Source organism: Rhinopithecus bieti, unplaced genomic scaffold, assembly GCF_001698545.2.
Source record: "Rhinopithecus bieti isolate Rb0 unplaced genomic scaffold, ASM169854v2 scaffold_45617, whole genome shotgun sequence".
Lineage (NCBI taxonomy): Eukaryota > Metazoa > Chordata > Mammalia > Primates > Cercopithecidae > Rhinopithecus > Rhinopithecus bieti.
In genome coordinates this window covers 2,341,829-2,354,556 of record NW_016819136.1, presented here as the reverse complement: position 1 = coordinate 2,354,556, position 12,728 = coordinate 2,341,829, and the positions used below count along the sequence as shown (strand labels likewise).

The 12,728-nt window shown below is 38.1% G+C and overlaps 1 protein-coding gene across 1 annotated transcript in view; it reads left to right on the top strand.

Moving 5' to 3' along the window:
* Positions 1 to 12,728, top strand: part of WNK1 (WNK lysine deficient protein kinase 1) — a 164,727-nt gene that overhangs the window by 70,974 nt on the left and 81,025 nt on the right. Inside the window, 2 exon segments of the mRNA XM_017858548.1 lie at positions 7,938 to 8,158; positions 10,870 to 11,027. Coding sequence (XP_017714037.1) covers positions 7,938 to 8,158; positions 10,870 to 11,027 — 379 coding nt within the window.

Here is a 12,728-nt window from a genome sequence, read left to right as displayed (position 1 = left end):
GGAGTCTCGCTCTGTCACCCGGGCTGGAGTGCAGTGGCCCGATCTCAGCTCACTGCAAGCTCCGCCTCCCGGATTTACGCCATTCTCCTGCCTCAGCCTCCTGAGTAGCTGGGACTACAGGCGCCCGCCACCTCGCCCGGCTAGTTTTTTGTATTTTTTAGTAGAGACGGGGTTTCACCGTGTTAGCCAGGATGGTCTCGATCTCCTGACCTCGTGATCCGCCTGTCTCGGCCTCCCAAAGTGCTGGGATTACAGGCTTGAGCCACCGCGCCCGGCCAGCACAAGTATTTTTTTGAGTACCTGTTTTCATTTCTTTTGGCTGTACACTAGGAATGGAATTGCTGAGTCATGTGGAAATCTTTGTTTAACTATTTGAGGAGCCATCTTACTGGGAGTGACATGGTATCTCATTATGGATTAGATTTGCATTTCCCTAATGATTAATGATGTGGAACATCTTTTCATATGCTTATTGGCTATTTGTATATCTTTGGAGAAATGTTTATTCAAGTTCTTTGCTCATTTTTTATTGGATTGCTTGTCTTTTTGTTGATTTATAAGAGTTCTTTATGTATTTTAGAAACTAGACCCTTGTCCATGATTTACAGGTATTTTCTCCTCTAGGTAGCCTTTTTTGCTCCTTGATAATGTGCTGTGACATACAGATTGAGTGTAGTATCTCTTATCCAAAATTCTTGGGACCAGAAGTGTTTTGGGCTTTGAATTTTTTCAGATATTGAAACTTTGAATTATACTTACCAGTTGAGCCTCCTAAATCTGAACTCCAAAATGTTCAAATGAGCATTTTTGTTGTGTGTCATGTTGGTGCTCAAAAAGTTTCAGATTTTGGATTGGAGCATTTTGGATCTTGGATTTTCTGATTGGGATGCTCAAGCCTGTGCCAAGTTTTAAATTTTGATAAAATGCAGTGTACCTGTTTTGTCTTTTGATGGTTGGGCTTTTGGTGTCATGTAAGACTCCATTGTCATAAATAACCAAGGTCATACAGATTTATACCTAAGTTTTCTTCTAAGAGTTCTATCAATTTAACTCTTCTATTTAGGCTATTGTTCCATTTTTAAGTTAACTTTTGTATATGCCGTGAGATAGGGTCTGATTTCATTCTTTTGCATGTTGATACCCAGTTATCCCAGCATCATTTGTTGAAGAGACTTTTTCCCCCATTGAATGGTCTTGGTACCCTTCTCAAAAATTATTTGATGATATGTATAGGTTTATTTCTGGACTCTCAATTCTGTTTCACTGATTTACATGTCTGTTCTTAGGCCAGTACCACACTGCTCTGATTACTGTAGTTTTGTGGTAAATTTTGAAAATTAGAAGTGATTTCCTCTAATTTTGTTCTTCTTTTTCACTATTTTTTTTTTTTTTTTTTTTTTGAGATGGAGTCTCGCTCTGTCGCCCGGGCTGGAGTGCAGTGGCCGGATCTCAGCTCATTGCAAGCTCCGCCTCCCGGGTTTACGCCATTCTCCTGCCTCAGCCTCCCGAGTGGCTGGGACCACAGGCGCCCGCCATCTCGCCCGGCTAGTTTTTTGTATTTTTTAGTAGAGACGGGGTTTCACCGTCTAGACCAGGATGGTCTCGATCTCCTGACCTCGTGATCCACCCGTTTCGGCCTCCCAAAGTGCTGGGATTACAGGCTTGAGCCACCGCGCCCGGCCTCACTATTGTTTTTGACAGTTGAGGTCTTCTTGAAATTTCATGTGAATTTGAGGATTAGATTTCCATTTCTACAAGAAAAGGATGGTGGAATTTTGACAGAGATTGTGTTGAATCTGTAGATCACTTTGTGTAGCATCACCATCTTTAACTATATTGTCTTCTAATCCATGAACACAGGGTGTCTGTCCATTTATTTATGTCTTTTTAAATTTCTTTCAGCAATGTTTTGTAGTTTCATTATTCAAGTCTTTCACATCCTTGGTTAAATTTATTCCTGGATCCTTTATATGCTATTGCAAATGAAATCGTTTTCTTAATTTCCTTTTCAGATTGTTGATTGCTGGTATATATAAAACAACTAATTTTTGTGTGTCAGTCTTGTACTTTTGCAGATTTGCTGAATTCTTGTATTAGCTCGTCTGTGTGTATGTGTTCATTCTTTGGGGTTTTTTTTTTTTTGAAACAAATGGGGTTTCACTCTGTCACCCAGGCTGGAGTGCAGTGGTGCAGTCATAGCTCACTACAGACTTGAACTCCTAGGCTTAAAGGATCCTCCCACTTCAGTCTCCTGAGTAGCTGGGACTCCAGGTGTGTACCACCATGCCCGGCTAATTTTCAAATTTTTTATAAAGATAGGGACTCAATATATTGCTTAAGCTGGTCACAAATTCCTGGCCTCAGGTGATCTCCTTGCCTCTGACTCCCAAAGTGCTGAGATTCAGGTGTTTGCCACCACACTTAACGATTCTTTGGGATTTTTATATATTGGATCAAGTCATATGTGAATAGATCTTTCTGGTTTGAATGCCTTTATTTTTCTTGTCTAATTGTTTTGGCTAGAACTTGAATTATGATTAGCACTGATTATCCTTGTCATATTCTTGATTTTAAGGAGAAAGCTTTTGGTCTTTCACCATTGAGTATATGTTAGCTGTGAGTTTTTCATAAATATTCTTTATCATGTTGAGGAAGTTCTCTGCTAGTCCTATCCTAGTTTGTTGGTTTTTTTTTTTGATGGAAAGGTATTAGATTTTCTCAAATGCTATTCTGCATCAAGTTAGATAATCATGAGACTGCTTCGTTCTATTAGTGTGATACATTATACTGATTAATTTTCTTATGTTGAATCACCTTGCATTTCATAGATAAATGGCGTATAATCCTTTTACTATGCAGTTGGGTTTGGCTTGCCAATATTTTGTTGAGAGTTTTTACATCTACATTAATAACAGTGTTAGTCTATAGTTTTCTTGTGGTATTTTCAGTGTCAGGGCAATACTGGCCTCATAGGATGATTTAGAAAATGTTTCCTCTATTTCTACTTTTTGGAAGAGTAGGATTTGTGTTAATTCTCCTTTAAATGTTTGGTAGAACTCATCAGTGAAGCCATCCAGTCCTAGACTTTTCTTTGGAGATTAAATAATTTAAATGTATTTATTTTTCTTTCGTAGTATACCGTTTTGATTCCTTTCTCATTTCCTTTTGTGTATATATTTAGATATTTTTTCAGTGATTATCTTGAGGATCACAACTAACATCGTAAACCTCCAACAGCCTACCCTGAATTGATACCAACTTAGCTTTAATATTATAGCATACAAATCTCTGATCCTATACAGCGTCACTCCTCCTTCCCATTTTATGTTTTCGTTGTCTCAGATTTTATCTTTATACATTGTCTACTCATTAACATAGTTTTATAATCATTATTTTACATGCATTTGTCTTTTAAATCATGTAGGAAATAAAAGGAGTTATAAACCAAAAATACATTAATATTGGTTTTAATATTTAGATGTGTGATGGACTTTACCAGAGATTTGATTTGGTTTTATGGCTTCAAGTTATTATCTAGTGTTCTTTTATTTCCTCTAAGGATTCTCTTTAGCATTTCTTAATAGGGAAGGTGTACTACTATCACACTCCTCCAGCTTTTATTTACCTGGCAATGTCTTAATTTCTCTTTCATTTCTGTAGTATAATTTTGCTGGATATATAATTCTTGGTTGGCAGTCTTAAGTTTTTTTGGGGGTTTTGCTTTTGTTTCTTTTTAGCACTTTAAATGTGTCATTCCATTGCTTTCTGCCCTCCATGGTTTTTGCTGAAAAATCAGCTCATAATCTTATCGAGGATCCCATGGTCATAAGTCACTCTCCCTTGCTACTTTCAAGATTCTCTCTTTGTCTTTGCCTTTTAGCAGTTTGAATATAATGTTGCTCATTGTGGATCTATTTGCATTTATCCTTAGAGTTTGTTGAACTTTTTGGATGTGTAGATTCATGTCTTTTACTGAGTTTGGGAAATTTGTGGCCATTATTTTCTTAAATATTCTTTTTGCTCTTTTCTCTCTTCTTTATCTAGGACTCCCATTGTGTATATTTTGGTCAACTTGATGGTGTCCCACAGGTCTTATAGACTGCTCATTTCTGCTCCTCAGACTGTATAGTTTCACTTCCTATTTTCAAGTTGATTGCCTTTTTCTTCCTTGTGTTCACATATGCTGTTGAAATCCATTAGTGAATCTTCACTGTGTTTTTCAGCACCTGAATTTCTACTTGGTTCTTTTTTAAAGTTTCTGTCTCTGTTGATATTCTCTACTTGAATGGAATATTCTTTGTACTCTAACATTTAGCAACCATTGTTCTCAGCATTTAGTCTGCCAGTTTTTGGCATAGGTACTGTAGTTATCCCCGTTTAACCATGAGTTGATTGTTTTTAGTAAATATCTTAGTACTGAAGAACTGATTAAGAGCTCTGCTTATGAGAGTGGAGCTTTTCAGCAACTGGGTTTTTTCTTCAATGTGATTGGGCAAAAATCAGTCATAATGGAAGACCCTGAAGTGCTTGATATATCAGAGACATCTCTTTTTTTTTTTTTGGAGGTGAGTCTGTCGCCCAGGGTGGAGTACAGTGGCGTGATCTCGGCTCACTGCAACCTCCGCCTCCCGGGTTGAAGCGATTCTCTGACCTCAGCCTCCCGAGTAGCTGGGACTACAGGTGCATGCCACCATGCCCAGCTAGTTTTTATATTTTTAGTAGACACCGTGTTTCACCATATTGGTCAGGCTGGTCTTGAACTCCTGACCTCAGGTGATCCACCCACCTCAGCCTCCCAAAGTGCTGGGAGTGAGCCAGCGTGAGCCATTGCACCCGGCAGAGACATCTTTTTTTTTGTCCTGTCTGCACCAATGGTGCCTGATTGTCACTTTTCTTTCTCAAGATGTGGTTGGTTATGGTGATTTTAATTAATATTCATATTTCTAGAACCACTTTTCATTCTCACCAAACTTAGCTTCTCTGAGTTTAGAAATGTTCCATTTGTAATATGGAGCAGATTGGATCCTTTCTTGTCCTTATACTTTCCTTATGAACGTTGCTATAATAATCATGTTTGTACACAATTCCCATAGAATAGGTTCCTAAAATGAAATGTGAATCATAATATATGTGTAATTTTCATTTGAATAGCAGTTGAGACAAAGGTACGATTTCCTGCTGGCTGGGATAATCTTGAAGGTCTTTACTAAAATGATAGATACAATTTAAGTAGATCTTAAAGGATAGACAGGCTTTCTGTAATTAGGGAGGTGCTACAGGAATAGTTAAAAGAGAGAGGCGGAAGTAATATAAAGTTCATGGTAGGATACCCTTTTGTTTAAAAATAGGATGTTTATAAGAAGGACTAATGACAAACAAAGTTTCCAGTATTTTAATATAAAATTCTAAAAATTATATAGAAAAGGCAAAAGAACCATACGGTGAGCACACACTCAGCACCAAGATTCTATTGTTACTTTTTGCATCACTTGCATTACCATATTATTAATACATCCATTTATTCATCATCCTTCTATCTTACTCATTCCATAATAAAATAAATAGTAGATATCATTATGCTTCACCTATAAACTATTCAGTATGCATTTCAGTAGAGTTCTAATATTTGTGTACTTTTCTTTTCTTTTTTTTTTTTTTTGAGACGGAGTCTCGCTCTGTCGCCCAGGCTGGAGTGCGGTGGCGCGATCTCAGCTCACTGCAAGCTCTGCCGCCTCCCGGGTTAATGCCATTCTCCTGCCTCAGCCTCCCTAGAAGCTGGGACTACAGGTGCCCGCCACCACGCCCGGCTAATTTTCTTGTATTTTCAGTAGAGACAGGGTTTCACTGTGTTCGCCAGGATGGTCTCGATCTCCTGACCTCGTGATCCGCCTGCCTCGGCCTCCCAAAGTGCTGGGATTACAGGCGTGAGCCACCGGGCCTGGCCTGTGTACTTTTTCTTTTACCTCCAAGCAGCATCAGGATATAATAAATTATTATCGTATGATTGAATGAGTTTTGACAAGGCATTCATTTGTGTAACCAAAACTCTTAAGATAGAGAACATTTCCATCATATCAGAAAATGCCCTTATGCCGCTTTCCAGGCAGCCTTTTCCTTACCCTCCATCCAGCATTACTGTTTTGATATATTTTTTAAACCACAAAACCCACTTTTGCTATTAGTTTTCTTCAGTTAACCCACCCAAATGAAGTAAAATTTTATTTTAGTTCTACTATTTGATTTTTAGTTAGATCTGGATCTCTGCATGTTTTTCATTTTAAGTAGTTGCCCTGAAGATTACATTTACGTTGTTACTTTTCACTATTTAGGACTAATACTTTACAATTTCATGTAAAATATAAGACCTTTGCACAAATGAAGTTTTCATTTAACCCCTCTACCACTTGTTTTGTATGCTGTAATTTTCATATCTTACATAAGTACATAGAAAATGGTAAGTCATTATTAAATGGGAGTAATTACAGTACCTATTCAACAAAATTGGAATACTAAATGCAGGAAACAGTGACAGGCAAATGTTAAGAGTATAGAAAATTTTAGCTCAACAAATAGAGAATATCAGTAAAGACATAGAAATTATAAAATGAAACATTCAGGAACTGAAAACTAACTATATAATATAATATGTAAGCATATCATATATATCACAGTATTATAGATTTTCCTTTAACTAATCGTGTGTGTATTTTAAAGATACTGAAAGGAAAATGTAGTCTTTTATATTTAACATTTTTAGTGCTCTTTTTTTTCCCTGAATATTGCCAGATAAAGTAGGCATTGGAACTCAATCCCCAGATTGAGTTCATAATAATAATAATAACCCACTGAGTTCTACAGTGGGTAGCATCAGAGGTCTCTGTTCAGTTCTTTTAGCATACTTGGGCTGCTTGGAATCTTTCCTACATATACGTATTTCAGAGGTCAACTAGAGATTTGGGCAGAGTGAATACACAGAATTTAGGACTCTCCTTTGGTGCCTGCTTTCTGAGATTTCCTCCTTTCTTTTCTAGATCTGTGCTGTCCAGTAGAACTTTCTGCCATTATGGAAATGTTGTATAATGTACACCATCCAGAATGGTAGCTATTTGCTTCATGTGGCTGTTGAGCACATGAAGTGTGGCTAGTGCAGTTGAGAAATGGAATTTTTTATTTTAATCTACATTTGAGTAGTCACATTTGGCTAGTGGCAACTTTATTGGACAGACTATCCTTGCAGAAAGGTCTGTTAGCACTGTTCTTGATGCTGTGGTCATTGCAAACTCAGTCCCCATTTCTGTCTGGGGTTTAGCAGACCCTCAGAATCAGAACAGGGCCTTTTCTTAGGTACAAATGTATTATGAAGAAGGAAACTCAAGCAGTACTTTCCCTTTGTCCCTGCTAACTATGACTGATTTTGATTGCTCTCCAGACCCTTCAAGTAATAGTTGTTTTGTATATTTTTGACTAGAGTTTATAAATACATCTGTGTCTGATAGAACTACTGCACTATTTAACAGAAGCAGATCTCCACCTCTTAATCATTTAAATGGTGACCTAATTTTAAGGAATTCATATTTGGTGTTTTGTTATCATAATTCTCTTACCAATCACTAATTAAATATTTTTGGTTCTGAAATATGTAGCTGATATAGCCAGCTTCATCTCCCATTTCTTTAAGAAAAAACTAGTTACTTAATACTATCATTGTTTAGATGAAAAGTATTTGGAAGACTTATTTTCTGTGTCTCTTAATAGAATTTTATTTTAAACTATCGTAGCCCCGCTTACTAAAAGTATTACTAACCTTTAATGTTACTGAATCTTAGTATTCTAAATTTGATATTCCCATCTCCAGTCATGTTAGAATTTAATGGAATTCTTCAAAGCAACAAACTCATATCATTGATAACTTGTTTGGTATACTTTGCTTTTTCTAGGTATCTGAAAAGGTTTAAAGTGATGAAGATCAAAGTTCTAAGAAGCTGGTGCCGTCAGATCCTTAAAGGACTTCAGTTTCTTCATACTCGAACTCCACCTATTATTCACCGCGATCTTAAATGTGACAACATCTTTATCACGGGCCCTACTGGCTCCGTCAAGATTGGAGACCTTGGTCTGGCAACCCTGAAGCGGGCTTCCTTTGCCAAGAGTGTGATAGGTATGTTTCAGGTGTACCTTGGAGCCTGACTGGCTTTCTGACATTCCTTTTATTTAGAATCCTGGCCCTGTCAGAGTTTTAAGTGATATAAACCTTAAGACATTCATAGCTTGAACTCAGGAGGTGATTCGTTCTACTTACGAGATGTAGGATTCTCTATATTTGTGCTTCTTGGAATCATCTTAGAGACTGTTGATAACATTACATTCCAAGGAATAAAGTGAACTTTGTTGATAAAACTTAATGTAACAGTCTTTTTTGTTGTTGTTGTTGAGATGGAGTCTCTCTGTGTCACCCAGGCTGGAGTGCAGTGGTGCGATCTCAGTTCATTGCAACCTCCACCCACTGGGTTCAAGCGATTCTTGTGCCTCAGCCTCCCGAGTAGCTGGGATTACAGGCATGCATCACCACGCCTGGCTAATTTTTGTATTTTTAGTAGAAACGGGGTTTCACCATGTTGGCCAGGCTGGTCTCGAACTCCTGGCCTCAAGTGATCCACCTGCCTCAGCCTCAAGTGCTGGGATTACAGGAATGAGCCACCTTGCCCAGCCAGCCATCTTTTCATTACACACTGTTGATACTTAATATCATGCATTATTTATGTAATACATACAGTATGTCACTTCATGAAAGAAATGGAATTTATATTTAGTTTTACTTCCTAAAAGTAAAAGATAAAAATTAAATTTTTAGACATATAAAATGTCTGTTGGGTATATATGTATATTCAAGAATATTGGCCAAGCGCAGTGGCTCATACCTGTAATCCTAGCACTTTGGGAGGCTGAGGTGGGAGGATCACTTGAGGTTAGGAGTTTCAGACCAGTCTGGCCAACATGGAAAAACCCCATCTCTATTAAAAATGCAAAAAAAAAAAAAATTAGCCGGGTGTGGTGGCGGGTGCCTGTAGTCCCAGCTACTTGGGAGGCTGAGGCAGGAGAATCGCTTGAATCCGGGAAGTGGAGGTTGCACTGAGCTGAGATTGCACCACTACACTCCAGCCTGGGCAACAGAGCAAGACTCCGTCTCCAAAAAAAAAAAAAGAATATCTAGCCTCCTAACATTTTGTGAAAATAAATATGACAATTCATTCTGAAAAGTTGGTTTTATCAACTTTTTTCTTAGTCTGACTCTTCAGAAGTTATGATCTATCTAAAAGAGTGTTTCTCAACCTCAGCACTACTGAGATTTGGGGTTGGATAATTCTTTGTTGTAAGGGGCTGTCTTGTACATTGTAAGACTTGAGCAGCATTCCCAGCCTCTACCCGTTAGATACCAGTAGCACGCTCCCTGTCTGTCTTCTAGTAGTTATGACCAAAAGCGTGTCCAGACATTACTATATATGGCTCCTAGAAGACAAAATTGCCCCCTGTTGAGAATCACTTATCTAAAGAATAAGGCTGTCCCTTTCAGACTTTATATATTAGAAACTCAAAGCTGGAAAAATAATTTAATGCCTATTTTGATAAGCTTTCACTCTATGAAGAGGGTATCACAATTAAAAAACTTGAAGTCTTCATAAACACTCTGTTTACTCCCTCCAAAAGGTGACAATAACAAAAGAAACCCATTAATTTTTAAGTGAACTTGGATCCTAAGTATTACTAGGAAAAGCACAGAACACCAGTTATTTGTACATCTTTCAAAAACAGCGTTCCCCTTGGAATATTATGTAACTTCGGTTAGGGACACTTTCACCTTTTCTTATAATACATTCACAAGAAGAATGGGAACAGTGTCATTTAAAGCTGAATTTCTTTTTTTGCCTTCTTCACAGGAAACATTTCTTTGATTGTCTTTGGCATCCTGAAATCTCTGACCCAATAGAGTTTTTATTTTCTTTGTTCAAGTCATAGTGTGCATGTCTGTTTCTTGGAATGCATTATAATTTGAGGTATGCAGACCTAATTTTCTGGAAGCATTATAAAACCTGGTCTTGTGAGATCACACACTGTGCTCATAAATCAGTCTGTATTTGGGTTCTATATTTGTGTGTGTATTTGTCTTTTTGCCTGTAGGATGTCCCTCACTATATTTCTTGTGTCTGTAGTAGGCTTATTTGTGTACTACAGGTGCGATGGTAAGTATGTGAAGAAAAGGGCTCTGGTGAGTGGCCTTTGGAGACAATTATGTTTTATTTCATTTTTTAAAAAATGTATTGAATATCGGGTTTTTCACTGCAAGGCCTTCTTAAAAAGTGAAACTAATCAGATTGAGTGTTAATGCCAAGAGTGTAGCTGTAAATATTAACCTACAACTACCATACATTAGTGGACACACAAACAAGTATTTTGATCTTTTTAAACCCATCATCTTATCTTACAGATGTACCATTATATCTGTTTTGTTCCTTGCATAGTGTCTTTCCTTTTCCTTCTATTTGTTTTCAATATGAATATTAGTTTATCTCTTAGCCAAGGCTTTATTTTGACATATTGTTTAGAGAAATTCATTTTACACAGTACATCAATAAATAGATCCTTGACCTTATTCCAGTTTCATATAAAGGCCTTGCAGTGGAAGATCTTTTACGAGATATTTGATGGAACAGACTGACTGAGAAGTTTTCCTTCCTGTTTTTCCCCCCTTTCCTTTTTTCTCCCCATTCCAATTTCTTCTCTCTCACAGGTCAACCCCTCTACTTCTCTCCCCGGTGAGTAACGTCTGAAGCTTCTGCTCGCATTGAGTCTGAATCGTTCTTTTAATTTAAGGTACCCCAGAGTTCATGGCCCCTGAGATGTATGAGGAGAAATATGATGAATCCGTTGACGTTTATGCTTTTGGGATGTGCATGCTTGAGATGGCTACATCTGAATATCCTTACTCGGAGTGCCAGAATGCTGCGCAGATCTACCGTCGCGTGACCAGTGTAAGTCTTCCCCTAACTGATTGTTGAACTTGGGTTATATCTAACAAAGAATCCCAAGGTGGATGACATCAAACCATGTAAAAGAGGACAATAGTGGAAGGCATACTGAGTGAACTGTTGGAGTGGAGGTGGTGGTGTTGAGGTATGTGATACAGTGAAAGATAAAGATCAGAGAACCACTAGTTTATCCTGTACCCACCTTGCATTCATTTAAATCTTTATTATGTTTAGAAACACACCCTCATTGCCTACTTTTTAACCCCTATTAATTCAGCTAAACTCCCATTTTCTCCCACCACATAGGTCAGAGTTAAAAGTAATGTTTTTAATTCAAGATGCCTTGTCAAATTAATTTGTTCACTGACTTTTCTCTAAATGACTTGATATGATTTATTAAATCTTATATATTAGTACCTACCATATTTAAGGCATAAATAAATACCTTTTTGTAGTTTAAATTACCCATGGTAGTTCATGTCTGCTGACAGATACTTTCTACAGCTGTCTAATTGAAACCTGAAAGGTAGTTGTTACGATTCCCTTCACTTTATCACTACATACTTCATTATGCTACTCTAAAATACATTTTCTTACATAACCATATTATGCCTGAAAAAATTAACAATCATTTCTGGATCATCCAACACCCTGAACCTGTTCAGATATTCTCTCCATTGTTTCAAAAAATGTCCGTTGACAGTGTTCAAAACAGGTTCCATCAAGGTCCACAAAATGTATTTTATTGTTGTAGTTCTTAATCTAGAACTATTGCTTTTACTTTCATTGTCTGCATGCCAGAGATTTATTGAAAAACTTGGGCCGGGCACAGTGGCTCAAGCCTGTAATCCCAGCACTTTGGGAGGCCAAGACGGGCAGATCACAAGGTCAGGAGATCGAGACCATCCTGGCTAACACGGTGAAACCCCGTCTCTACTAAAAAAATACAAAAAACGAGCTGGGCGAGGTGGCGGGCGCCTGTAGTCCCAGCTACTAGGGAGGCTGAGGCAGGAGAATGGCGTAAACCCGGGGGGCGGAGCTTGCAGTGAGCTGAGATCCGGCCACTGCACTCCAGCCTGGGCGACAGAGCGAGTCTCAAAAAAAAAAAAAAAAGAAAGAAAAGAAAAACTTGGATTATTTTGAGGAATGTACCACATTCTGAATTTTCCTTGTAGTGTCATTTAACTGGTTTATTCTTCTACATTTCTGTAAAGAGAAGTTTACCTTAAATAGTTGGGGTAGGGTAACAATGTAAAAATAATTTTGTCTTTTTTACTCGCATTCACCCCAGAATGTACGTTGTCGTTTTCCAGAGGCTATATGATACTGCACATATGATACTGCAGCAGAGTACACGCAGAAGCAGATATAAGAATTCATTTGTAAGGCCGGGCGCGGTGGCTCATGCCTCTAATCTCAGCACTTCGGGAGGCCGAGGCGGGTGGATCACTTGAGGTCAGGAGTATGAGACTAGACTGGCCAACGTGGTGAAACCCCATCTCTACTAAAAATACAAAAATTAGCCAGGTGTTGGTGGTGCGCCCCTGTAATCCCAGCTACTCTAGAGGCTGAGGCCTGAGAATCTCTGGAACCCGGGAGGTGGAGTTTGCAGTGAGCCAGGATTGTGCCACTGCACTCCAGCCTGGGTGACAGAGTAAGACTCTGTCTAAAAAAAAAAAAAAAAAAAAAAAAAAAAAGAAGACA